This window comes from Canis aureus, chromosome 14 (genome assembly GCF_053574225.1).
Source record: "Canis aureus isolate CA01 chromosome 14, VMU_Caureus_v.1.0, whole genome shotgun sequence".
Classification (NCBI taxonomy): domain Eukaryota; kingdom Metazoa; phylum Chordata; class Mammalia; order Carnivora; family Canidae; genus Canis; species Canis aureus.
Window position 1 is genome coordinate 24647954 of NC_135624.1, and position 26893 is coordinate 24674846.

General features: G+C 55.0%; 1 protein-coding gene across 1 annotated transcript; it reads left to right on the forward strand.

Moving 5' to 3' along the window:
* The first annotated feature begins 3150 nt into the window (after positions 1–3150).
* Positions 3151–26893, forward strand: FAM83A (family with sequence similarity 83 member A). Its single transcript, XM_077847107.1, has 4 exons — positions 3151–3799; positions 17083–17250; positions 18836–18960; positions 26229–26893. The coding sequence occupies exons 1-4, from the start codon at positions 3320–3322 to the stop codon at positions 26761–26763; spliced, it is 1308 nt and encodes a 435-aa protein (XP_077703233.1). The 5' UTR covers positions 3151–3319; the 3' UTR covers positions 26764–26893.

Below are 26893 nucleotides of genomic sequence, written 5' to 3' on the forward strand. Positions count from 1 at the left end.
GACCTGAGCCGAAGGCAGATGCTCAACCACGGAGCCCCCCAGGCGCCCCACTCAGGGCTCTTTGGCAGGGATTCCTCAGCATGTGTGGCTCAACAGCTGGCCAGATTTCCTGCTCCAGAAGCGCAGTCCGGGGTGTGTGTGTGTGGGGGGGGGGGTGTTATTTCAGCCAGCAGATCCAGCAGGAACAGTGATGGTCCCCAGGGCCGGGGCTGCAGAGGAGCAGAGGGGGGAGCAACACCCATGACCAGCACCTGCCAGCTGTCTGACGTCCCCTCTCTGGGCTTCCCGTTTTCTCATCAGCAAATGGAAGGCTTGTGGTACATCCAAGATTCCTCCCGGTGAGGACTTCTCTCTGAGCCCGTAAAGAGCAGGGGGGTATGGTCCCCCTTTCCTGGGAAAGAGCTCTGTGATCAACTAGTAATGTCTGCCAGGGACACAGAAATAGGGGGATAAGCTGTGTCGCAGCACATTGAATGTATGGGTGTCTATTCTGAAGGATTAAAGTAGAATCTCTGGGGTCTTTGTGAGGGCACAGAGCTGAGAAAAAGAGAAACAGGGCTCTTCTTCCTCATGCAGTTCTAGAGGTGAAAGTTCCATTCAGATGTGGTTTTTTATTTTTTTTTAAATTAGAGCTGCTCTGCAAGTGCAAAGGTAAAAATAGTCCCTACAGGCCCTGGAGACTGGCCAATGGTTCAGGGGTCCCTCAATCATTTATTCATCAAAGAGAATTGGGGCCTGGGTGAGACCAGAAGCCCATCTCCTCCACCCACTTCTTAGGTCTCCCTTGTATAGACTCTGGAACTGGTAGGAGGATGTGGATTGTTCTGAGGGTAGAAGGCGAAAGGGCAGGGGAAGCTTGGCACAGTGAGCACATGAGCTTTGGGGTGACAGTGTCTGGGCTATGCCACTCACTAGCTGCGTGATCCTGGACTAGTTACTCAACTTCTCTGAGCCTTGGTTTCCTCATCTGTGAAACGAAGCCCACTAATCTGTGTCTCCCTCAGCACAGATGGCCAGCATGCAATGAGCACTTAATTATGGCCAAGTGTAGGAAGGGTCAGGCTGGAATGTTCCCACGGGTCTCGAACACACAAGGTCTTCAACGCAGGGCTTGGGAATCAGTACTTAACACGGCAGGCAGTGGAGAGCCGCGGACATCTGTAGAGCCCTGGCACGAACCAGGAGAAATCCGGGGGTTATTACTGTCCTCCCCAAGTTGGTTTCACCAGACTGGGCACTGGACTTAGGTGACACAGCTGGAAGAAGGGACCGAGGAGGGCCAGAGAGGAGGCAGGCTCAGAGGCGAACGTGGGGAAGAGGTTAAGTCAATCTGTCCAAGCAAGAGTCGGCCAAAGGGAGAGGCACGGAGCCAGAAGGGCACTAGGGAGAGAGTTAGGTTTGTCATACTAGGGGTTCTAGGGGTTGCAGGGAAGAGAGAAAGTCAAATACGAGAGAGGGTTGCACAAGGGTGTGAATTGGATTTCTTCAATGACCTTTAAAAGAAGAAATTTCTTTTAATTTCTTTTTCTCTTCTTGGACTGTGATTTTTTTTTAAAGATTTTATTTATCTTTTTGCCACAGAGAGATAGAGGGAACACAAGCAGGGGGAGCAGGAGAGAGAGAAGCAGGCTCCCCACTGAGCAGGGGGCTTGAGGTAGGATTTGATCTCAGGACCCTGGGATCATGACCTGAGCTGAAGGCAGGTGCTTAACTGACTGAGCCACCACTGAGCCACCCAGGTGCCCCTGGACTGTGTTTTTTAAAATGCTACTACTGTCCTTCTGGACTGAGCCACTTGGGCCATGGCTTTGGTGGGTTATAGATGCTGACAGCGATTTTTCTCCAAAGAATAGATAAGCCACAGACAGATAGACTTCTGGCTCTTTCTACGTGCCAGCTGTGTGAGGACCCCACAGGCCCACTCCTCTGGCATTGTTCTCTTAGCAGACATTGTCAGGGCCCTACTTCGCTCCCATTAGCACTCACCACTCCCCTGAATCTCTGACCCTGTCTCTGAGAGTCGGACCACATGTCTCCTCTGGCTTCAAGGTTTGCTTGGTGAGCACACAGGGCAGGCCAGCCACGTGGGGGTTGATGTGGGCCGGGGAGCAGCCCTCCCCCCATGAGAAATGGAGATTGGTAGATAAATCCTCACCCTTTGGGTAGGACAATTCTTTTTTGGGGGGGAGGGTGTAGGAAAATTCTAAGATGTATTCAATACCATCTCCCAGAGGGCCTGGCAGGAATGACCCCAGACGGTCCCTCGGTGTTCATAAATCCCAGATGTGCACAACAGTCACCTGCTCATTAGCATATGCCCGGGTGGTGCCCTGTGGTGCTCCCTGCCCTTCCTGTCTCACTCCTCCCCAGACCCGTTGGCGCTTCTTGGAATCACCTTCCAATGAGCAAATCCTGTGTCATTCTGTTTCTGGTAGGAAGATAGACATTGCATTCCACTGACACTGACTTGACCATGACCTGACCTGGGGAGAAAATGCGGCTTCTAAAAAAAAGGAAGAGAGAGATTGAGAAAGAGAGAAAGAAAGAGAAGGGGAAGGAGAAAAAGAAAAAAAGAAGAAAGAAAGAAAAAGAAAGAAAGAAAGAAAGAAAGAAAGAAAGAAAGAAAGAAAGAAAAGAAAAGAAAAAAGAAAAAAAGAAAGAAAGAAAGAAAGAAAGAGGCTTCTCCCTTAGCTGTTCTGCTGCCACCTGCCTCCAGCGCAGGGCGGGCAGGTCCCGTCACCGCGCAGACAGCAGCGGCCTCCCCTCCAGGCGCTTCTCCAAGCCGGTGGCGCACCCCCCTCCCGGAGCTTCTCTCCATGCTCTGTTCAAACACGACGGTGACAAACATTAGCAGGGGGAGAGGGAGCCCAGGCAGGTTTTTCGGAGGAGGAGGCCGGGAACTGGGGCGGCCCGGGAGAAGGGAGGGGCGCGAGGTGGACAGCTCTGGGCCCCCCCCCCCGGCTCTCCCCAACCTCAGAGCCGCATCTGCTCCGCAGGGGAGTCCTGGGCTCGAACCAGTGGTGTCTGAACTGAGAGCACAGGACGGCCTCCCGGCTCTGCCCTGCCGCCTGGCTGGGGGGGGGGGGGTGCAGGGCGGAGCGCGGGGCGTGCCCCGGGCAGGGCAGGGCGGTGGCGCCCACAGGTGGGCCTGGCCGGGATGCTGATCCCGGCAGCGCTGCTGGGCCAGGTAACCACTTCCCTGCACAGGTGGATGCGGGGGGCTTCCCGGGAGCGCTAGCCCCCCCCCCCCCCGCAGCGAGGCCCACTGGCCTCAAGGAGACCTGGAGCAGCAGCGGCCTCCCCAGCACCACTGGGCAGCATGAGCCGGTCAAGGCACGTGGGCAAGATCCAGAAGCGCCTGGAAGACGTCAAGAGCCAGTGGGTCCGGCCGGCCAGGGCCGATTTCAGCGACAACGAGAGCGCCCGGCTGGCCACAGACGCCCTCCTGGATGGGGGTCCCGAGGCCTACTGGCAGGTGCTGGGCCAGGAAGGGGAGGTGGACTTCTTGTCCTCCGAGGAGGCCCAGTTCATCCAGGCCCGGGCCAGGGAGCCGCCGGGTGCCCCCGAGCCCGCAGCAGGGGCAGAGGCAGGCGCCAGGGGACTGGACTCCTGCTCCCTGCCCTCGGGCACCTACTTCCCCGCGGCCTCCGAGGGCAGCGAGCCCACCCTGCTGCACACCTGGGCCTCAGCCCAGAAGCCCTACCTGAAGGAAAAATCCAGCGCCACCGTCTATTTCCAGATGGACAAGCACAACAACATCCGAGACCTCATTCGCCGCTGCATCACCCGGACCAGCCAGGTACAGGTGGTGGGGCCTGTGTCTCCTTGGCCGTGGGGTCGGGGGCGAACGGGGCTGGTAGAGGAGGAATGGGGCTGGGGCTGGCCCCACGGGATGGGGTTCAGAGGCTGGGGCTGAGGATGGAGTCAGGTGCTATTCTCTCTCTTGCCCTGGATCACCGACTTTCTGGTCCCACCTGTCACCATCTGGGTCCCACGACCCACCCTCCCTGGCATCCTACCTGCCCCTCGACTTCTTTTTTTTTAATTATTTTTTAAGGATTTTATTTATATGTTCATGAGAGACACAGAGAGAGGCAGAGACCCAGGCAGAGGGAGGAGCAGGCTCCACGCAGGGAGCCCGATGTGGGACTCGATCCCCGGGTCTCCAGGATCAGGCCCTGGGCCCAAGGCGGCGCTAAACCGCTGAGCCCCGGGCTGCCCTGCCCCTCGCCCTCCGTGGCGATCCCCAACCACCCAGACTCCATGCCGCCCCCCAGTACTTCTGCGCTTCCAGTCTAGCCTGGTCCCTTCCCGCTGGGAGCCTCCGGGTCTCCCCCGCACCCGCAGTGGGAAGAGCAACTCCGCGGGGCTCCCAGCTCGAGCGGCCGGTCCCGGGGCCTGCAGACCCTCCAGCCCGCCTTGCTCCGTCTTCGGGCCTTGCCGGTGCCCCCTGCCCGGCACCCCTCCCCTTCCCTGCTCTTCACCTGATGATGACGCCGGCTGCTTCTTCAGGACGCAGCACCCGAGTCCCCTTCTCAGGAAGGCCTCACCTCGGGGTCAGGCCGCCGAGGCTCACGCCCGCCCCTGAGCCCCCAGCCTCGGCTTAGACCCGGTCACAACAGGCCAGGCAGCACCTGGGTCCAGCTAGTGTCACACGGAAGACAGGACAGGCAGAGAGGTTTCTCCCCGCGTGTCTGCACGCCAATATGTGACTTTGGAAGAAGAAAAACATTTCAAGACTGGAGCGTGGTTGATAGAATTTCGGGCACGATCTTTAAAAAAAAAAAAAAAGAAAAGAAAGAAAGGGATCCCTGGGGGGCCCAGCGGTATGGCACCTGCTTTCAGCCCAGGGTGTGATCCCTGAGTCCAGGGATCGAGTCCCACGTCGGGCTCCCTGCATGGAGCCTGCTTCTCCCTCTACCTGGGTCTCTGCCTCTCTCTCTCTTTGTGTCTCATGAATAAATAAATAAAATCTTAAAAAAAAAAAAAAAAAAAAGAATTTCGGGCACGGCCGGAGCCACTCTGGCTCATTCTCCCCCAGCTGCATGAGACAACTGTTCCGAACAAACAGGGCTGGGGAGGCTCCCTCCTGCCACCTGAAGCTCAGAGAGGGGAGAAGGAACTCATTTTTTTTTTCTTAATTTTATTTATTCATGAGACTCACAGAGAGAGGCAGAGACACAGGCAGAGGGAGAAGCAGGCTCCTTTGCGGAGAGCCCGATGCGGGACTCGAACCCAGGACTCAGGGATCATGCCCTGGGCCAAAGGCAGGCGCCAAACCGCTGAGCCACTCAGGTGTCCCGAGACTCTTTTTTTTTTTTTTTTTTTTTTGAGAGGAGACTCAAAGAAAGAACAAGCTGATGCTTCAGCTCATTTTCTGCCGGGATCCCAGGCTCCTGACCAAGTGCCCTCAGAGGGTCGGTACTCTGTGAAATCTTCAGGCTCCAGAAAAAGCCCCGCTTAAGATGGGGAGGCGGTGTGTGGACCGGCAGGGAAAGAGTGGAGTTCTGGAAAATGAAATAAAGTCACAATGGGTGGAGTGTTGGTTTTTCAAGTGGCAGGGCTGCTTGAGAGCAGTATTTCATGCTTCCGGGCCAGGTCAGCATTAGGGATTGACAGATGGGCCCAGGCAGGCAGCCAGGAGCGCAGGCCGCGCCTGGGGCTGACTGCGGGACCTGGGGCAAGTCGCTCGACCTCCCCAGGCCTCAGACTCCACTCTGGCCTCTCCAGTGTGCAGTTCAGCGGCCTCCCGAGGGGTAGGGACCACTGGCATGGGGAACATTCTCACCCACGGCCGCAGCTCGGACCCTGAGTGAGTGAGGCTCCCTGGAAAGAAGCCAGGTTAGGGCTTGTGAAGTAATCCCCAGGCTGAGTCCCTCCCCCCCCACACCCACCCTCCACCCAGAGAGGCTTCCCTCCCTCTGTGGCCCTGAGGCCCCCTCAATATCCTTTGTTTCACCAAAACAGCGTGTTATAAATTTAACACAACACTGAAAAGCTGAAGATTTCGGGGTTCCTGGGTGGTTCAGTGGTTCAGCGTCTGCCTTCAGCTCAGGTTGTGATCCCGGGGGTCCCTGGATCAAGTCCCCGCATCGGGCTCCCCGCAGGGAGCCTGCTTCTCCCTCTGCCTGTGTCTCTGCCTCTCTGTGTGTCTCATGAATAAATGGATAAAATCTTAAAAAAAAAAAAAAAAAAGCCTGAAGAGTTCACTTAAGAGTGAGAATTTCTAGTTCCTCTTAGCAAGTAGGAAGAGCTGGCTCTGCTGGCGCTGAGTGGCGACCACCACTTTGTGGGAGTGTGCTTTGCCACAGTCCCCACCACACCCTCTTGTCCCAGGCCTTGATGAGCTGCACCCATGTTGTAGCCTGCCAGGCCCCTGCAGGCAGTTTGTGATATTCTCCACACACACACACACACACACACACACACACACACAGGGGCTCAGGGGTGGCCGGCCCCCACAGAGATGCCAGGGCCCAGGGACCTGGTCACAGGCTGTCCTCAGAAGCAGGCTGTGCCCCTGCCTCCCCACTCAGAGCTGGAGGGTGGATCGGTTGGCGTCCTCCCTCTATGGCTTCAGCCTCCTGAGAGGGGAACAAACAGAGCCAGCCTGCTCAGGGTTTTCCAGACCAGTTTCCACTCCCTCAGCTTGCAGGAATTGTCTGTCTTTCCCTTCATGCTCACATTCCTTTATCCCACAGAGCCTAATTCATAGCCAGGTCCCGCACCCAGGATGGCCAAGCAGAACAGGGGGCCTCCCTCCATCCCTCGGGGAGCGCCCTGCCTCTGTGCCCATTAGGGGAGGAGAAGAGGACACTGGGTGGGAGGCAGCCCCGGGGCGTGAGCAACCGTCTGTGCCTGGGAGGACAGGGTGACTAAGGCTGGCTTCACGGAAGAGGTGGCCTCTGACCTGAGTCTCCAAGGCTGAGTAAGAGGTTGTGAGGCAGAGAGGGACGGGAGTCTAGGCAGAGGTCAGGAGGTGTGAGAGGGTTGGGTGTCCCGCAGCGGGGGGGATGTGCAGGCATGGAAACGCCTGGCGTGAAACAAGAAGTTTTTGCTCACAGTGCCTTAGAAGCAGGGGGCATAGCGTGGGCTGCAGGACCACAGGAAGCACCAGGGGGGTCAGGAGGCAGAAGGGGCGCGGGGAACGCACACGCACAGGCCCTTACTGTGCTTCTGCAGGGAAGGGAGGGCAGGCAGGGTACACGGATCAGGATGGGCTAGTTGGAAGGAGGCCCTGTTCAGCAGGCTCTGCTGCCCAGCACGTGGCCCTGGGGTCATTCAGGGTCACTCAGGGCAGGGGCAGTGCTGGCTTGGCGTGCCTACCAAAGGCGTGCTCCGAGGCACGGTGCTTGCCGCCTCTCCGGCAATCAGCTGGCCCTGCAGGAAGAAGCATCCTGAAATATGGAAACACGAGGATCAATCCATCCTCCGAGGCAGTCAGGATCCCCGAGGGTTTCCCAGACCCCGTCCGTGGGCCTGGGCCGTCATGTCCTCTCTCACCACTTACCTGTGCGAGGCCAGATTATCTTCGTTGGCTTCCACCCAGCAACATAGCACAACAGATTGCTGCAGAAGCAGGTTTGAGAAGCCAGCTGTCTTCCGTGAGGCCAGATACCACAGGGATTTGCCAAACTGGGAAAGGGTGTGCTCTGCTCCCTACATGTGGCTGTTGCTGTTGTTTTTCGAAAACAAAGGAGCCTCAGCACACAGAAGAGAAAGAGGCAAGAGAAATGGAAGCCGGGATGGGGGGCGATAGTGTTCCCACCATGCTTGGGCCCCACCAGGACCCAAATCCCATCGCCCCTTTTCCACCCTGCCATCCCCTACAGACGGATGAGGCAGCGGCCCTCTAGCCCAGGAGGAGCTCGCATCTGCCAGGCAGGGGGTGAGGTCCCCGCAGGATGACCCTGGCATATGAGCATGCCCCCAGCAGAGCAGCACCCCCTGGGGGGCCTCCTCCGTCTCTCTGCAGCTCAGGTTCCCAGAGCCAGCTGCCACCTGGGCTTCCTCCTTTAGGGTCTCCAGAGTACTTCCTCCTTCTCAGCCAACCCCGCTCCAAAGTGCCCATCCCACTGATCGGCCTACTTGATTTCTTCTTTCTGCCACAGAGGTGCAGGCACTAATTTTAATCCCCTTCCATAACCCAGACTGAAACATGTTTGCATGGTGATTTTTAGAGATTTTATTTATTTATTCATGAGAGACACAGAGAGAGAGGCTGAGACACAGGCAGAGGGAGAAGCAGGCTCCATGCAGGGAGCCCGATGTGGGACTCGATCCCGGGTCTCCAGGATCACGCCCTGGGCTGAAGGTAGATGCTCAACCACTGAGCCACCCAGGCTCCCCTGCATGGTGTTCTTCTAACATTATTCATACTTGTTCCCAATGCATATAAAAACCACACTCATTTTTAAACTACAAACTAGAATAAAAACTTTTACTTTTTGCACACGGTTTCCTCTATGTTATCTGGGCTCAGGGTTGGACGCAGCTGGAATGATAGCTAATGCTCTTTTTGGGTAAAGAAACTAAGGCCCAGAGACAGTAAGTGGCTTGTCCGAAGGGACTCAGCTCATCTCTAGTAGCACCGGGGCTGGCGCCAGGGTTCCCTAACACCCCGTAGAGCACTGTCCTCTGGATTGTGTGCTACCCCTCCCTATTAGTGTCCCGGGGCTGCTGTGACAAGTTCCTGCACAGCTGGTGGTTTCAAACAAGACATATTTATCTCTCCTAGTTCTGGAAGCCAGACCTAAAATGAAGACATCCGTTGAGCCATTCTTGCTCTGAAGTCTCTGGGGGAGGGTCCTGTCTTCTGCCCCCAGCTTCTGGTGGCGGCAGGTGTTCCTCAGCTTATGTTCCTTCACTCCAGGCTCTGCCTCTGTCTTCGCGTGGCCTCTTCTCCTTGTCTCTCCTCTGGGTGTCTTTTTTTTTTTTTTTTAAGATTTTATTTATTCATTCATTCATGAGAGACAGAGAGAGAGGCAGAGGGAGAAGCAGGCTCCATGTAGGGAGCCTGACGTGGGACTTGATCCTGGATCTCCAGGATCACACCCTGGGCCAAAGGCAGGTGCTAAACTGCTGAGCCACCCGGGCTGCCCTCCTCTGGGTGTCTTTTATGAGGATATTTGCCAGTGAATTTAGGGCCCACTGGATAATCCAGGATGATCTCATCTTGCAATTTTTTTTGAAGATTTTATTTATTTATTTATTCATGAGAGACACAGAGAGTCAGAGACATAGGCAGAGGAAGAAGCAGGCTCCCCGAGGGGAGCCTGATGAGGGACTTGATCCCAGGACCCCAGGATCATGACCTGAGCCAAAGGCGGCCACTTAACCACTGAGCCACCCAGGTGCCCCTCACTTTGGGAGCTTAATTGCACCTGTGAAGACTTTTTCCAAGTGAGGTCACATCCATAGGCTCTGATGGTTAGGATGTGGACCTGTCTTTTGGGAGGTCCTCATTCATCCCACCACACCCTGTAAGGTAGCATGACCACGCAGGGGACTGAAGAGGTTATGGGCCTTAAAACAGTCCGACTGGGAGCCAATCCCAACAGGAGGCCAACACGATAAACCTAGACTTCTTGAGCCTGTTTTTCCAAGTATCCCTTAAATCATGACCTGGGGTTATTTGTAAACATGCCCCCTCACTGGAATACAACAGGGGGTGAAGGGTGGACAGGAGCAGAGAGAGGGAATTGTCCCTTTCATCTATATCCCCCTCAAGGAGGAAGCAGTTATCTTTCTGCAGAGAGGGCCTGGGTTGCTGTTGGCATCAGAAGGCTAAATGGGTAAAGACAATCACGTGCTAACAGGGCCACGGTTCTAAAGGAGCGTGACCTCCCTGTGAGAACATCTTTTCCGACTTGTGACCCAGGCAGTTCTTTCCCCTGTGCAGACACTCATGTCATCTGAGCAGGAAGTCAGCTCCAAGAGGTACCAGACATCTCCTTTGTCTGTGTCAATGACCCTCTTCTTGTCCTTGCTACTTCCCAGATGCTAATGGTCCATATATCTACAGATCTGTATGTACATATACATCTCCATATACCATATCTATATAATTACTCTACTTTTATAGCAATTATTAGAAAAATGGTGGAACGTTGTTATAGGTAATGTTGAAAGCTGCCCTCATGCCCAGTCCAAACCGCTAGTTTTGGCTTTGTGCCTGCTTATGTGTCTCCACGCCACTTGCCCTCACTGGCAACCGTACCAGAAATACTATCATTTTGTGCTCTGTTAAGCCTTTTTCACTGAATTCGTTCATTGCTAACACACCTGTGTTGAGCATGGATTTCCTTTTTTTTTTTTTTTTTAAGATTTTATTTATTTATTCATAGAGATGCAGAGAGAGAGAGAGGCAGAGACACAGGCAGAGGGAGAAGCAGGCACCATGCAGGGAGCCCGACATGGGACTCGATTCAGGGTCTCCAGGATCACACCCTGGGCTGCAGATGGCGCCAAGCCGCTGCACCACCAGGGCTGCCCGAGCATGGATTTCTTAAGATTTTACTTATTTATTGGAGAGAAAGAAAGACAGAGATAGTGAGAGAGAGCGCACCAGCAGGGAAGAGAAGGAGCAGACTCTGCTAAGCAGGGAGTCTGACGTGGGACTCGATCCCAGGACCCTGGGATCATAACCTGAGCCAAAGGCAGACACCCAATCGCTAAGCCACCCAGGTGTCCCTTAAGGGTGGATTATACAGCACTTTTACTTCAACATTTCGCCATGTCTTACAGTTTTTATATGATGGTTTTAATTATCATTGCGAATGGCTGCTGAATCCACTTGTCCATATGCCATGATCCGGGTGTGAGGACTGACTTTCGATTGGGTGACAGCCGTCTAGTTCTGCTCCCACCCCACTGTGTGGGAGTCTCCCACCACCGGGCAATTCTCAGACCCCAGCTGGGCGTCCCAGGTTGTCACCGGTGCCTCTGCCCCACCAGCTCAGAGTCTGGAGACTGGCCCTCTCCTTGGGTTTGATCAATCCGCTGGACTAGCTCACAACAAAGAAACCTTTTACTTTCTAGATTGCCGCTATTATAAGGGCGAGCACTCAGGAACAGCCAGATGGAAGAGATGCACGGGGAAGGGCATGGAACTTCCACGCCTCCTCTGAGCACTCAGCTCTCCCCAAATCACCAACCCAGAGGCACTCAGAGCCCGGCCTCACACAGGCACGACCCCCGACGTCATTGGCACTGGCAGCTGATTCAACCTCCAGCCCCCCCTTTCCCTGGGGCAGCGGGCGGGAGGGACAGAAAATTCCAACCCTCCAACCCCTAAGTGGGTTCCCCTGGCAACCAGCCCCATCCAAAAGTCACCTCATTAACATAACAAAGCACCGTTATCTCTCTCCGCTCTCACCACTTAGCAAATTCCAGGTGTGTTAGAGCTTGGTGCCAAAACACGGACAAGGATCAAATATATATATTTTTTTATAAATCACAATATCGGGGGAAACAACCCCAAACAAGTGTAAGGAGAGGAGCAGGCACTGACTTCCACGGTGGGAAGGTCAAGGGTAGGGCCGGCTTCGGGCATGGCCGAAACCAGATGATCGGAGGATGCTGCCGGGACCCTGCTCGGCCCGGCTGTCGCCGGGGCTGCCTTCACGTTCGCGTACGCTGTCCCCAAGTGGCGGCGAGACGGCAGCCGGAGCCTCCCCCGCGCTGCGGCCCAGCGACCGCCCGCGGGGCTCTCATTAGCATAACGTGGGTCACGTGAGCAGCCCCGGGCCAATCCCCGTGGCTCGCAGGGGATGCCGCGCTCTCATTGGCCTGGCCGCGGTGATGGGCCCTCCCCGCCCCGGTGGCCCCGCCCAAACCACTTTGCTTGCGGAGGAGGCGGGAGTCCTCAGAGGGAGGCCGGGAGCCGCTGGCGGGAGGAGGCCTGGGGCCTGGCAGGTGGAGACGCACACGCGCACACACGCGCACGCACACACTGGATGCCTGGCAGGTGGAGACACACACAAACACACACGCGCACACGCACACAGTGGATGCCTGGCAGGTGGAGACGCACACGCACACACACGCGCACACACACTGGCTGTCTGGCGGGTGGAGACGCACACAAACACACACACACACATTGGATGCCTGGCAGGTGGAGACACACACACACTGGATGCCTAGCAGGTGGAGACACACACACACACACACACACACACACACTGGATGCCTGGCAGGGGGAGACACAAACACACAAACACACACACACTGGATGCCTGGCAGGTGGAGACACACACGCGCACACACACACGCACACACTGGATGCCTGGCAGGGGGAGACACAAACACACAAACACACACACACTGGATGCCTGGCAGGTGGAGACACACACATGCACACACACGCGCACACACGCACGCGCACACACACTGGATGCCTGGCAGGTGGAGACACACACATGCACACACACGCGCACACACGCGCGCGCACACACACTGGATGCCTGGCAGGTGGAGACACACACATGCACACACACGCGCACACGCACACAGTGGATGCCTGGCAGGTGGAGACGCACACGCACACACACGCGCACACACACTGGCTGTCTGGCGGGTGGAGACGCACACAAACACACACACACACATTGGATGCCTGGCAGGTGGAGACACACACACACTGGATGCCTAGCAGGTGGAGACACACACACACACACACACACACACACACACACACTGGATGCCTGGCAGGGGGAGACACAAACACACAAACACACACACACTGGATGCCTGGCAGGTGGAGACACACACATGCACACACACGCGCACATGCACACAGTGGATGCCTGGCAGGTGGAGACGCACACGCACACACACGCGCACACACACTGGCTGTCTGGCGGGTGGAGACGCACACAAACACACACACACACATTGGATGCCTGGCAGGTGGAGACACACACACACTGGATGCCTAGCAGGTGGAGACACACACACATACACACACACACACACTGGATGCCTGGCAGGTGGAGACACACGCGCACACACACACACGCACACACTGGATGCCTGGCAGGGGGAGACACAAACACACAAACACACACACACTGGATGCCTGGCAGGTGGAGACACACACATGCACACACACGCGCACACACGCGCGCGCACACACACTGGATGCCTGGCAGGTGGAGACACACACATGCACACACACGCGCACACGCACACAGTGGATGCCTGGCAGGTGGAGACGCACACGCACACACACGCGCACACACACTGGCTGTCTGGTGGGTGGAGACGCACACAAACACACACACACACATTGGATGCCTGGCAGGTGGAGACACACACACACTGGATGCCTAGCAGGTGGAGACACACACACATACACACACACACACACTGGATGCCTGGCAGGTGGAGACACACGCGCACACACACACACGCACACACTGGATGCCTGGCAGGGGGAGACACAAACACACAAACACACACACACTGGATGCCTGGCAGGTGGAGACACACACACACACACACACACACACTGGATGCCTGGCAGGTGGAGACACAAACACACACACACACACACACACTGGATGCCTGGCAGGTGGAGACACACACATGCACACACACGCGCACACACGCGCGCGCGCACACACACTGGATGCCTGGCAGGTGGAGACACACACACACAAACACACACACGCACACAGTGGATGCCTGGCAGGTGGAGACGCACACGCACAAACACGCGCACACACACTGGCTGTCTGGCGGGTGGAGACGCACACAAACACACACACACACATTGGATGCCTGGCAGGTGGAGACACACACACACTGGATGCCTAGCAGGTGGAGACACACACACATACACACACACACACACTGGATGCCTGGCAGGTGGAGACACACGCGCACACACACACACACGCACACACTGGATGCCTGGCAGGGGGAGACACAAACACACAAACACACACACACTGGATGCCTGGCAGGTGGAGACACACACATGCACACACACGCGCACACACGCGCGCGCACACACACTGGATGCCTGGCAGGTGGAGACACACACATGCACACACACGCGCACACGCACACAGTGGATGCCTGGCAGGTGGAGACGCACACGCACACACACGCGCACACACACTGGCTGTCTGGCGGGTGGAGACGCACACAAACACACACACACACATTGGATGCCTGGCAGGTGGAGACACACACACACTGGATGCCTAGCAGGTGGAGACACACACACATACACACACACACACACTGGATGCCTGGCAGGTGGAGACACACGCGCACACACACACACACGCACACACTGTATGCCTGGCAGGGGGAGACACAAACACACAAACACACACACACTGGATGCCTGGCAGGTGGAGACACACACATGCACACACACGCGCACACACGCGCGCGCACACACACTGGATGCCTGGCAGGTGGAGACACACACACACACACACACACACACACACTGGATGCCTGGCAGGTGGAGACACACACACACACACACACACACTGGATGCCTGGCAGGTGGAGACACAAACACACACACACACACACACACTGGATGCCTGGCAGGTGGAGACACACACATGCACACACACGCGCACACACGCGCGCGCGCACACACACTGGATGCCTGGCAGGTGGAGACACACACACACAAACACACACACGCACACAGTGGATGCCTGGCAGGTGGAGACGCACACGCACACACACGCGCACACACACTGGCTGTCTGGCGGGTGGAGACGCACACAAACACACACACACACATTGGATGCCTGGCAGGTGGAGACACACACACACTGGATGCCTAGCAGGTGGAGACACACACACATACACACACACACACACTGGATGCCTGGCAGGTGGAGACACACGCGCACACACACACACACACGCACACACTGGATGCCTGGCAGGGGGAGACACAAACACACAAACACACACACACTGGATGCCTGGCAGGGGGAGACACACACATGCACACACACGCGCACACACGCGCGCGCACACACACTGGATGCCTGGCAGGTGGAGACACACACATGCACACACACGCGCACACGCACACAGTGGATGCCTGGCAGGTGGAGACGCACACGCACACACACGCGCACACACACTGGCTGTCTGGTGGGTGGAGACGCACACAAACACACACACACACATTGGATGCCTGGCAGGTGGAGACACACACACACTGGATGCCTAGCAGGTGGAGACACACACACATACACACACACACACACTGGATGCCTGGCAGGTGGAGACACACGCGCACACACACACACACGCACACACTGGATGCCTGGCAGGGGGAGACACAAACACACAAACACACACACACTGGATGCCTGGCAGGTGGAGACACACACATGCACACACACGCGCACACACGCGCGCGCACACACACTGGATGCCTGGCAGGTGGAGACACACACATGCACACACACGCGCACACGCACACAGTGGATGCCTGGCAGGTGGAGACGCACACGCACACACACGCGCACACACACTGGCTGTCTGGCGGGTGGAGACGCACCCAAACACACACACACACATTGGATGCCTGGCAGGTGGAGACACACACACACTGGATGCCTAGCAGGTGGAGACACACACACATACACACACACACACACTGGATGCCTGGCAGGTGGAGACACACGCGCACACACGCACACACTGGATGCCTGGCAGGGGGAGACACAAACACACAAACACACACACACTGGATGCCTGGCAGGTGGAGACACACACATGCACACACACGCGCACACACGCGCGCGCACACACACTGGATGCCTGGCAGGTGGAGACACACACACACACACACACACACACACACTGGATGCCTGGCAGGTGGAGACACACACACACACACACACACACACACTGGATGCCTGGCAGGTGGAGACACAAACACACACACACACACACACACACACACTGGATGCCTGGCAGGTGGAGACACACACATGCACACACACGCGCACACACGTGCGCGCGCACACACACTGGATGCCTGGCAGGTGGAGACACACACACACAAACACACACACACACACACTGGATGCCTGGCAGGTGGAGACACACACACACACACACACACACACACACTGGATGCCTGGTAGGTGAGACACACACACGCACATATACACACACTGGATGCCTGGCAGGTGGAGACACAAACACACAAACACACACACACACACTGGATGCCTGGCAGGTGGACACACACACACACACACACTGGATGCCTGGCAGGTAGACACACACACACACACTGGAGAGACACACACACACACACTGGATGCCTGGCAGGGGGAGACACACACACACACACACACTCACATCCCCCCTTTGCTGCATTTCTAGGGCTCTCTCCTCCCCCAGATCCCCCAGATCCTGTTATGATAGAGGTGGCAGTGGCTACTCTGCATGTAGGGGTCTCCAGACACACACAGAGAGAGAGGCAGAGACACAGGCAGAGACACAGGCAGAGGAAGAAGCAGGCTCCATGCCGGGAGCCTGATGCAGGACTCGATCCCGGGCCTGGGCTGCAGCATTGAGCCCTGGGCCAAAGGCAGGTGCTAGTCCGCTGAGCCACCCAGGGATCCCCTCCACCAGGGTTCTGTTGGAGGCGAATACATGTGGCTTCATAGCAGGTGAAAACCAGTGGCCACTGGGGGCCTTCGAGCTTGTCTGGCTGAGCAGCCCCGTCGTCAAATCTGTCCCTCAGCCCTGAACCTGCGTGGCCGCCTCCCCTTGCTCTGCCCTTCCCTCCTGCTCCTTTCTCTGCCTTTCTCTCCTTCCTGCTGTGGGTGCTGCACTCCAGCAGTGGGCCAAGAGGCCCGAGGGGCCGTGGTCAGGCGATGGAGTCAGGGCAGAGGCCTCCAGCTCTTTCCCCTTGAATGTGCCCTGGCGGAGCCCCCACCCCTCGCTCCTCCAGTGCAGCAGCCGTGGGGGCTGCTCTCCCAGGAAGGCCCACGGGGTCGGGGCCGTAGGAAGCCGGGCGGAAACCAGTTAGCACCTGGCCCCTGACTCTGTGTCCACCCCTCTGCCCTGGCCCAGGTCCTGGCTATCCTGATGGATGTGTTCACCGACGTGGAGATCTTCTGTGACATTCTAGAGGCGGCCAACAAGCGCGGGGTGTTTGTCTGTGTGCTCCTGGACCAGGGAGGTGTGAAGCTCTTCCAGGAGATGTGTGACAAAGTCCAGATCTCTGACAGCCACCTCAAGGTAGGGGCCCCCAGTGGGAGTGAGGGCAGCATGGCTGGCGCCCGCTAACAGTCCCCTCCCACACACCCCATCTCAATGGCTCAGCGTAAAGAAAGGTTTGTCTCTCGCTCAAAAGTGCCCTGTAAAACAGGCGGTCCTCCCTCACCTTGTAGCTACACCATAGGAATACGTGGCCTCGGGGTGGCAGTGACAGGGAGAGAGGGCAGGGGAGTGCCGCAGGACCTGACCTGGAGGACGTGTCCGTCATGCCTGCTTAGGCCCTCTGGCTCACGCAGCCCACGGGGGCTGGGAACTGGAAGGGGCCGTGGGTATCTCGTGGGCCGCAATCTCTGCTGCGCATGCCTGTTGTCTTCTCTGCTGAAGGACCTCGTGGCTCCACAGGCCAGGTCAGCATCCGGGCTGTTTGGTACACGTATAGGACTCCGCAGGACCCCAGGAAGCTGATCCTTTTGGACAGAACCCAACTGCCCACGGACTTCCTTCTGGCAAGGAGAAAAGAAACCCAGGCATAAAGGGTCATTTAATCATGTCGAATTTAGGGCAGCTACTTCAGGGTCAAAGGTAAAACCACCCAGTTTTTATAAGCAGGCTCTACTCACCAGGGGTGGGTGGTTCCCTCGGTGACTGGGCTCTAGCTCAGACAGGTCAGCCTCCGGGAGACCCCCCAACCTCCCTTCCTCCATCCCTTGTCCTCCCCACTGCCTGGGATGCAGCCGAGCTCAGGCATCTGGAGCGACAGGCCTGGGTCCTGTGATTACCAGGCCTGCTTGGCCTGGATCGCACCTCCTCGACACGAGGCCATCGGCAGGTGCAGAGTCCGCGCAGGCCTTGCATCCATGGCCCACACCAGCCACAGCTGCCAGTCCTCTGCCCGCCAAGGGACAGTGAGATGAGACCCTCCTCTCAACAGGTCACAGAGCTTATGGGGAGGCTGGGAATCACTAGGAAGCTCGTGGGTGTCCCCTTCCCAGAGCCTGCCCAGCCACCAGGGACATTCACGGGATCCCAGCAGTATCCTGGCTTCCCCAGAGATCCCTGGCTTTACCCACCCTTTCATTTCTCCAGCCTCCCAAGGGTTCTGGGCAGGGGCTGGGGCAGCAGGTGTTCCTGGGGGCAGAGGAAGGGACACGCAGGGCCATGATTTGGGTTGTGGACACACCTTTCCTTAGGACGATCTAAGGTCCACTGAGGTCTCCACAGAGCCACCCCTCCGGCTGCACTTCCCTGTGACCAGCTTGGGGTCAGGGACTCATGTAACTGAAGCCCCCTGCAAGGCAAGTTGGGTATTAGGCCGTCATCTTTCTTTTCTTTGTCACTTTGTTTAAATCCTACCATCTAAAAAAATAAAATAAAATCCTACCATCTCTCTCCCCCTCCCCCCGCCCCATTTCTCAAATAATGTCAGGACAATGAAAAGAATCTAGAAAATTCAGCAAAGGGAAAAATAAAAATAGCCGATGAGCCTACAAATTAGAGATAACCCCTGCTCATGTCTTGCTGAGCATCCTTCCAGATGTTTTCCTAGGCAAACATATATCTACACATACGTAATTAGCAAATGAGGCCTTGACTCTCCTTCCAACAGAACATTTCCATCCGGAGTGTGGAAGGAGAGGTGTACTGTGCCAAATCAGGCCGGAAGTTCGCCGGCCAAATCCAGGAGAAGTTCATCATCTCAGATTGGAGATATGTCCTGTCGGGATCGTACAGGTGAGCGCTGGGTTTCACGGGCCCAAGGCTTCGAGGAGGCCCAGGCTGAGTGTGGCGTAGTCCTGGCCGCTCAGGCACGTAGCCTGTCCCTCCCAGGGGCTCCCAGGGGGCTGCTTCTGTCCCTGCCGAGCTGAGACTTCATCACATACATGAGGCTGGAGGCAGGACTAGCCTGGGAAGAAGGGGGCCTTCTGGGCTTGAGGGTAGAGAGGCACTTTGAAGTTTCCCTTCAGGTTGCAACAGGACATAGAATCTTCTTTTTCTTTTTTTTTTTTAGAATCTTCTTTTTCCTTCCTCAGCTCTATCAGGCGTGATTGTAAAACTATGCAATTTGTTTTGGGCTGTGTGTGTGTGTGTGTGTGTGTGTGTGTGTCCTATTTTATTTTCAGAAGTGTGTCCCAATTCACTGGGACCTAAGGCTAGTGCTAGAGACTGGACGTGGCAGCAGCCTGGACTAGACGTTGGGTTCAATTCCCAGCTCTGTAGCTTTCTGGCTGGGTGACCTTGAGCAAGTCACCATGTGTCTCTGTTCCTTCATTCATTCGACAGCTATGTAGAGACCTACTGGGTACATAGTAGGCATGCTTCAAGGCTGGGGCGCCCCTCTGGAGCTGCCATTCAAACCAAGGAGATAGACTACAGCCGGTCATGGCTGGTTCATTCGGTACAGTGTGTAACTCTCGATCTTGGGGCTGTGAGTTCAAGCCCTATGTTGGGTGTAGACGAAGAAGAAAGAAGAAAGAAGAAAGAAGAAAGAAGAAAGAAGAAGAAGAAGAAGAAGAAGAAGAAGAAGAAGAAAGAAGAAGAGGAAGAAGAGGAAGAAGAGGAAGAAGAAGGAAGAAGAAGGAAGAAGAAGGAAGAAGAAGGAAGAAGGAAGAAGAAGGAAGAAGAAGGAAGAAGGAAGAAGAAGGAAGAAGGAAGAAGAAGGAAGAAGGAAGAAGAAGGAAGAAGAAGGAGAACCCGTACAGACAGACAGAGAAAGAAGAGTGATGGGGGGAGGGAGGGGGTCTTTTGGAGGGGGGCTGAGCTGCCTAAAGCTCCGTTTACTCCCCTCTGGCTGTCTCCACCTTTTCCTGGCCCTGGTTTCCTCGGCTGTGCATGGGCCTGTGCTCTCTGCCTCACAGACTGCACCTGAGCTGAATGAGGTGTGGTCCATCTGCAGGGGGAATAGTTGTTCCTTAGCTCCTATGCCAGGAGGGGCTCTGAGACCAGACAGCCCTGAGGGGACACCCAGTGTCCGGGCGTCACTGAGCCCCATGTGCATTTCCTCCCACAGCTTCTCTCCTCATTGTTTTGCTTCACTGGGGCACCTGTGCAAAAGGGACCCCATGTACTTCTGATCCTAGGGCCCCGCATTAGCGCTCGGTTGTTTTGTAAGAGGCTGAGATGGGGCTGAGTTACCCTCCCCAAGTGGCCAAAGCCACTTTCTCAGCTTTTTGTTCTTTCAGATTTGAAAGTGACAAAGGCCGCTGGGCAGCAAGCCAGCAAGCCATAAGCTCTGGGTGGGAGCTCAGCCTCAAACCCCACATCAGGACTGGAGGCCTCTGACCTTGACCTCTGACCTTAGCTAAGCTGCCACTAGAGACCTAGCTCACCACCTGGATGGGCAGCTGGAGTCAGGGGCCCACCAGAGCTGAAGAGTCCTCCTTCATTCTTTTTTATTATTATGGGGAAATTCGCATAACCTAAAATTAGCCATTTTCAATGTGTGATTCAGTGGCATTTAATTCATTCCCTGTGTGTGCAACCGTCACTGCTACCTAGGTCCAGAATATTTTTATCACCTCAAAAAAAAAAAAAAAAAAAACCCATACCCAGTATATGGGGAGGAAAACCCTCATTTTCCTATTACCTTTCTAGGTGCTCTGGCTGGGGCCTGTAAACTGGACAAAAGATAGACTAACAAGAGAAAAGCATGTGGATTTATTTCCAAGTTTCATGTGACATGGGACCTCCAGAAAGAAATGATCCTAAGAAATGGTTAAGCCTGAGCATTTAAAAAAAATTTATTAATTTATTCATGAGAGACAGAGAGAGAGGCAGACACAGGCAGAGGGAGAAGCAGGCTCCATGCAGGGGGGCCTGATCCAGGACTCGATCCTGAGACCCCGGGATCACAACCTGAGCCCAAGGCAGACGCTCAACCACTGAGCCACCCAGGTGCCTCCAGCCTGGGCGTTTTTATATGAGCTTTGATGAAGAGCAGAGTCAAGGAAAGTCCTGGAAAACATGGTAGGGCAAAAGGGTACGAGCTAAAGGTTGTCACTGGGGAAATGTAGCAAGGCCCACTCATTCGGATTCCTCCCTTGTCTTCTGGGCCAGAGAAAGAAATTCTGAAAGAGAAAATGCAGAGGAATGAGAGTGTCTCCTCTTGTTTTCAATTGGGAGAATTATGCTTCTTTGTTTTTGTTTGTATTTGCCCTTGCGGAGCTCATTATGCTGCTGGCAAGGGGGGTGGGTTGGGGGTGGGGGGTCTTTGCCCTTGGTGGGGGCAGAAGGAAGCAGAACTAACCTTGTTGAGCTTTGTGCCAGGCCCTAGGCCGGGTGTGATGAGACTTTTAGGAAGGATTTAACCCTTTGAGGGAGGCATTATTCTTCCCAATGACGGTTGGGGGAACTGAGGCACGGCAAGGGTAGGTGATTGGCCCAGGGTCACCAGCCTTCTCAGCTAGGATCTCCAGCTCTCTAGTGCCTTCTGAGCTTGTCATCCTGATATGGGAGGTGCCGGGAGGAGGGTGGCACCGGGCCTGAAGACACACAGGGCCATTCCTGAGAACCGAAGAACCCAGCTCCTGGAGAGAGGGCAGGACACCTGTAACTTCATTTGCACTCAGCGCTCAGAGGAGATCTGTTTGCTGGCCTTCAGTTAGATCCTTCTCCGTGGGGACTCTCAAGGTTGTCTCCAGTTGAAACAAAACATGTCTCCCTCCCATTCTTTCAATGCAGCTGTCCTTGGGCTTCGGATATTTTGGCCCTGGTTGTATACAGTTCTCCCAAACTGAGGTGCTCTGTGCACATCTTTAGCTGAGGGGTGCGGGTGAGGTGGGGGGGTGTACATTTGAACATTTAAGCTCTGTTAGAAAGTCTTACCCAGGGACGCCTGGGTGGCTCAGCAGTTGGGCATCTGCCTTTGGCTCAGGTCGTGATCCTGGAGTCCCTGCATGGAGCCTGCTTCTCCCTCTGCCTGTGTCTCTGCCTCTCTTTCTCTATGTCTCTCATGAATAAATAACAAAACTCTTTAAAAAAAAAAAAAAAAAGTGAAGCCTTATCCAGCACAGGCAATATGCCAGGTGCTGGGGACACAGAGCTCTTCTCTCTTATGAAAAAACATGGACAAATGGCCACAGAGCGGTGTGGCGTGTGTTCTAAGGTCAGTATGAGCTTAGGAAGTGCTCTGTGGTCAGCCAGGAAGGAGCTCCCACTTCTGCTGGCAAGTCCAGGAGGTTGGTGCCTTTGGGGTTGGGCCTTGGTGGCCACAGCGTGAGAACTGAACCACCCCTGAATCCATTCCTGCCCTGACCCACACTTCTACTTCTGGGCTTTCTGTACCAGGAACAGAAAGATTTTTAAACAAAAACCAGATCAAATCACTGGCCTCCTTAAGATACTTCTATGCTTGTCACTTCTCCTAGAAAAGAAAAAAAAAATCATTCTTACCATGGCCTCTGCAGGATTTTCGTTCCTCTCCACTGTGCTGTAGCCATACTGTGTTCCTCCAGGTCTTTCATGCTCTTTCAGGCCTCAGGGCCTTTGCACTTGCTGTACATGCCCTCTGCTGGAGAGGTAATTCCTGCTGTCTTATCCTGCTAACTCCTTATCTTGGAGTTTCCAGATCATCTCCTAGAGAGCTTCTCTGTGGACTTGTTTATCCAAGATCGTAAACATGATGTCAGAACCTGGATCGAGTCTGTTTTCTCTCTGTTATATCCCTGGAATGAAATATAGCTAACCCAGTGCCCGAACATTATATATGATCATAATATATGTTGAATGAATGAGTAAATAAATTAATGAAAGTCTATATAAGGTTCTGGCCATCCAATGTAGCTAGAGGAACAAAGTTTTTTCAAACCATGTGCATCATTATCCATTAGCAGGATATGAAATCAAGTTAGTGGATGATGCCTGGAATTATTTTTATAATGATATAGGATAGAATAAACATACAGAGAGCATTCCTGAGGTCAGGAATGTTCTGGAAACTGTTGTGTACTTATGTATGTGTTTGTCTATGTGAGTAGGTCAAGACATTAAATGTATCTCTCCAAGATTAGCCAGGTAAGTCGGAGGAAGAACAGGTAGGGAGGACTTGCTCCTGCCAGGGATCAGGCTGTGTCGTGGAGCTGGAATAATCTAGACAATGTGGCATCGGAGGAGGTACAGGCAAACTGACAAATGGAACAGAGCAGAAAGCCCGGAGACAGACCCACACATGATGGGGCATGTCTGCACAGTGGGGAAAGGAGAAACTGGAAAACAATAATTCTGCACACAGAAAATTGGATTCCATGTCACACATGTACAAAAAAAAATCACCTTCCAATAGATTAAAAACTCTTAAATGTCAAAAAAACCCCACAAACTTTAAACTCTTAATAGAAAAGAATAGATGAATATCTTTTTAGGCCTTAGGATAAGGATTAAGTGTCTTAACACGGACACCTGTCTTTTGTGTGAAACAACACAAAAAAAGCCTTGACCCTGAAAGATCGCTGTATCTGACTGTATTCCGATGAAGAACTTCGGTTCATTGAAAGATACCTGAAAGAAAGGGAAAAGTCAGCTTACAGAGTGAGAGCGGGCTTTCCTGATGCCCTGACGCGATTAGTGTCAGAACCACAAGTAGTTCCCGAGGCTTAGCGCCAGAATAGGGGGTGCGAGTGGGCATCCCAGCCAGGAGCACGCGGGGAGAGGCGTTCGCATCTCAGTGACCAGAAAGTGCAGATCGAGGCTAGGACCAGTTGCCTTTTTATACCTTTTCAACTGGCAAGAAAATAAGACTGACGATACCAGATGCTGGCTGTACAGGATCTTTCCTGCATGGCTGAGGGGATTGTAGGTCGAGAGAGTGATTTTTTAAAAAAATTATTTATTCATGAGAAACACGAGAGAGAGAGAGAGGCAGAGACACAGGCAGAGAGAGAAGCAGGCTCCATGCAGGGACCTGACGTAGGACTCGATCCTGGGACTCCAGGATCACTGCCTGGGCCAAAGGCAGGAGCTAAACCACTGAGCCACCCAGGGATCCCCAAGACAGTGACTTTTAAAAGAGTTTGGAATTTCTCCTGAAGCTGACTATTCACCTGGCTTATGATCCAGCACTTCCACTCCCAGGGGTATTTCCAAGAGAGGGAGTCCACGGTGTAGTAAAAGACAGGTATGAGAATGCTTGCTATAGCACAGGTCCCAACAGAAATACCGTGGAAGCAATCCAAATGCCTGTCAACGGGAGAGTGGATGAATAAACCATGATCTAGCCACCAGTGGAATATTATACAGCAGTCAAAAATGGATGAGGCACAGCAACAAGAAAGAACATGGATAAATCTTAGCAATATAATATTAAATGGGAAAACCCCCCAAAATATTACATGTATATTAAACTCGAAAATACTTTCTTTCCAGAATACATAAAACATTTTTTTAAGGAGAAAGGAAAGTATGGGAACTATGACACAGGATTCAGGGTGATGATTCCTTCTTTTGGGGAGGGACTGTATGGTTTGATGCTGATTATTGCCAAGATGCTAGCTTTTTATTTTTTTTAGGTGCTGGGTTTGTTGGTGCTTATTACGTTATTTAAAATAACTAAGTAAATAGCTGAATAGATTAAAACGGGCGAGGAATAGACCAGTCATGAGAGTGGTTCTTGAGCCAAAAATTGTGACAACATCAGTTCCATGTACTAAGTGCCAAAAAGCAATAGAAATGAAGTGTACTTCTTACCTCGGGTGGTGATAAAGAGAAAGTGTAAAAGGGCATAGAATGAATGGCAATGCAGGGTGTAAAGGAGGTTCATAGGTGTGCAGGGGCTGCAGGGACACCAAGGACCTGGGGTGGGGGGCAGGTGCAGAGACCACCGGGGTGTGGGAGCCTGAAAAGTTGCCAGGGCACCTGTGGGACTGTTCTGTTGCATAAAGCATGCAGTTGCTTGGCCTAATCTCGTCTGATTCCAAGCAACACCAGGCGACTGATTTCTTAGTGGAGCCGAGTCCTGCTGTCCCCACTGTTTGCTGCCTTCCCTGTCACCTGGCTGGCCCTAGGCTCTTCGTCAGTTGCTCACCTCTCTGGGGTGTGTGGGTGGCTTGTGGGCCGGAGGTGAGGTTTGAACAAAGCCTCATTGTTCTTCCCGGGATTGCTCAGCCTTGCTCACCTGCCCTGCCTCACCAAGTGGGGACTCTGCTGGTTGGGCCAGGCCTTTTTTGGTAGCAAGGCCGGTGGGGGGTGGGGGGGAAGGTTGAGACCGTTGGTGGGGGGTCGTTCCTGTCCCCCACATTGACCGTGTGTCCCTCTGACCATCCTGTCACTATTGCCCTCTATGCCTGGGTTCCCATTATTAGGGACCCAGGAATCTCTACCCTGACCCTTTGGGTGGGTCCTCTGTGCTGTCCACCAGGACTTTTCAAGGGGTTTGAGTATGTGGGTGTGTGTAAGTGGGGTTAATAAGGGGACTTTTCCATCAGAGATAAAAAGGAACTCAGTTAAATCAAGGAATCATAAAACGCAATCCATAAATGCCTTCAGCATTTTGTTTTCATTTGAAACCAGTTAATGGAGGGAGGGCCGAGGCCTCCGCCCACCTCCCTGGGGGTCGGGGCAAAGTGCACTCTGGTTCCCGTGGGAATCCCCTCCCCTGCCGCCTGCCCCTTGGGGTCCCTGGGCCTCAAGTGTGGCCACACCCTCAAGACTTTCCTGAGAACACGCCCTGCCTTCTAAGGAGCAGCCTCCCCCAGACCCCCCCTTTGGTTAGAAGAGGCAGGTGTTCCCACATGTCACAGGTGGCCTCAGCAGTCCGGGGACTCGGCTGTCACTTAGCCCTCTTGCACTTGGGCAGGGAGCGCAAGAGTTCGAGCCCCAGGAGGGAGCCTGGCCCGACCCAGGGCTTCGGTCTGGTGTCTTTAGGGTTCACCTGCGGACACTGGCCGGTCCCCTCTGGCTAGTGGTCGGTCCCTCCGGGCAGCCGTGCCGGGAGCCCACTGCCACCGGAGCGGCCTGTGGGGGCTCGGCGGGCCTCCCCGTTGCCAGCCCGCTCTCCTCTTCCCCTGCAGCTTCACCTGGCTCTGCGGACACGTCCACCGGAACATCCTCTCCAAGTTCACGGGCCCGGCGGTGGAGCTGTTTGACGAGGAGTTCCGCCACCTATACGCATCCTCCAAGCCCGTGATGGGCCCGAAGTCCCCCAGGCTGGGGGCACCCCTGCAGCCCAGGGCCGGCCGCAGCCCCCCGCCTGGCCGCCTCAGTGGCAGCAGCAGCTCTGCCAGCGACCACACGTCCTCCAACCCTTTCAGCAGCCCATCGACGGGCAGCAACCCCCAGAACCGGAATGTGTCGGCGGCGTCGGGGCCCAGCAGTCCCCCGGCCCCCAACCCACCTCTGCCCGCCAGGCTTCAGCCCCACCATGGCCCGTGGGGGGCCCTGAGCCCGCAGGCCCACTTCTCCCCGAGGCCCCACGACGGCACAGCAGCTCCCTACAGCAACCTCAATGCCTACAGGCCCACGCGGCTGCAGCTCGAGCAGCTTGGCTTGGTACCCAGGGTGGCCCACATCTGGAGACCCTTTCTACAGGCCTCCCCTCACTTCTGAAGGGTCGCTTCCCCCAGCAGCCCTCCCCAGGGCCAGGGCTGGGCATTCCGGGACTGTCCGGCCCAAGGACCCCACCTCAAGGACTAGCAGCTTTGAACTTTAGCTTTGAACTAAAAGTGCTTGGACAACA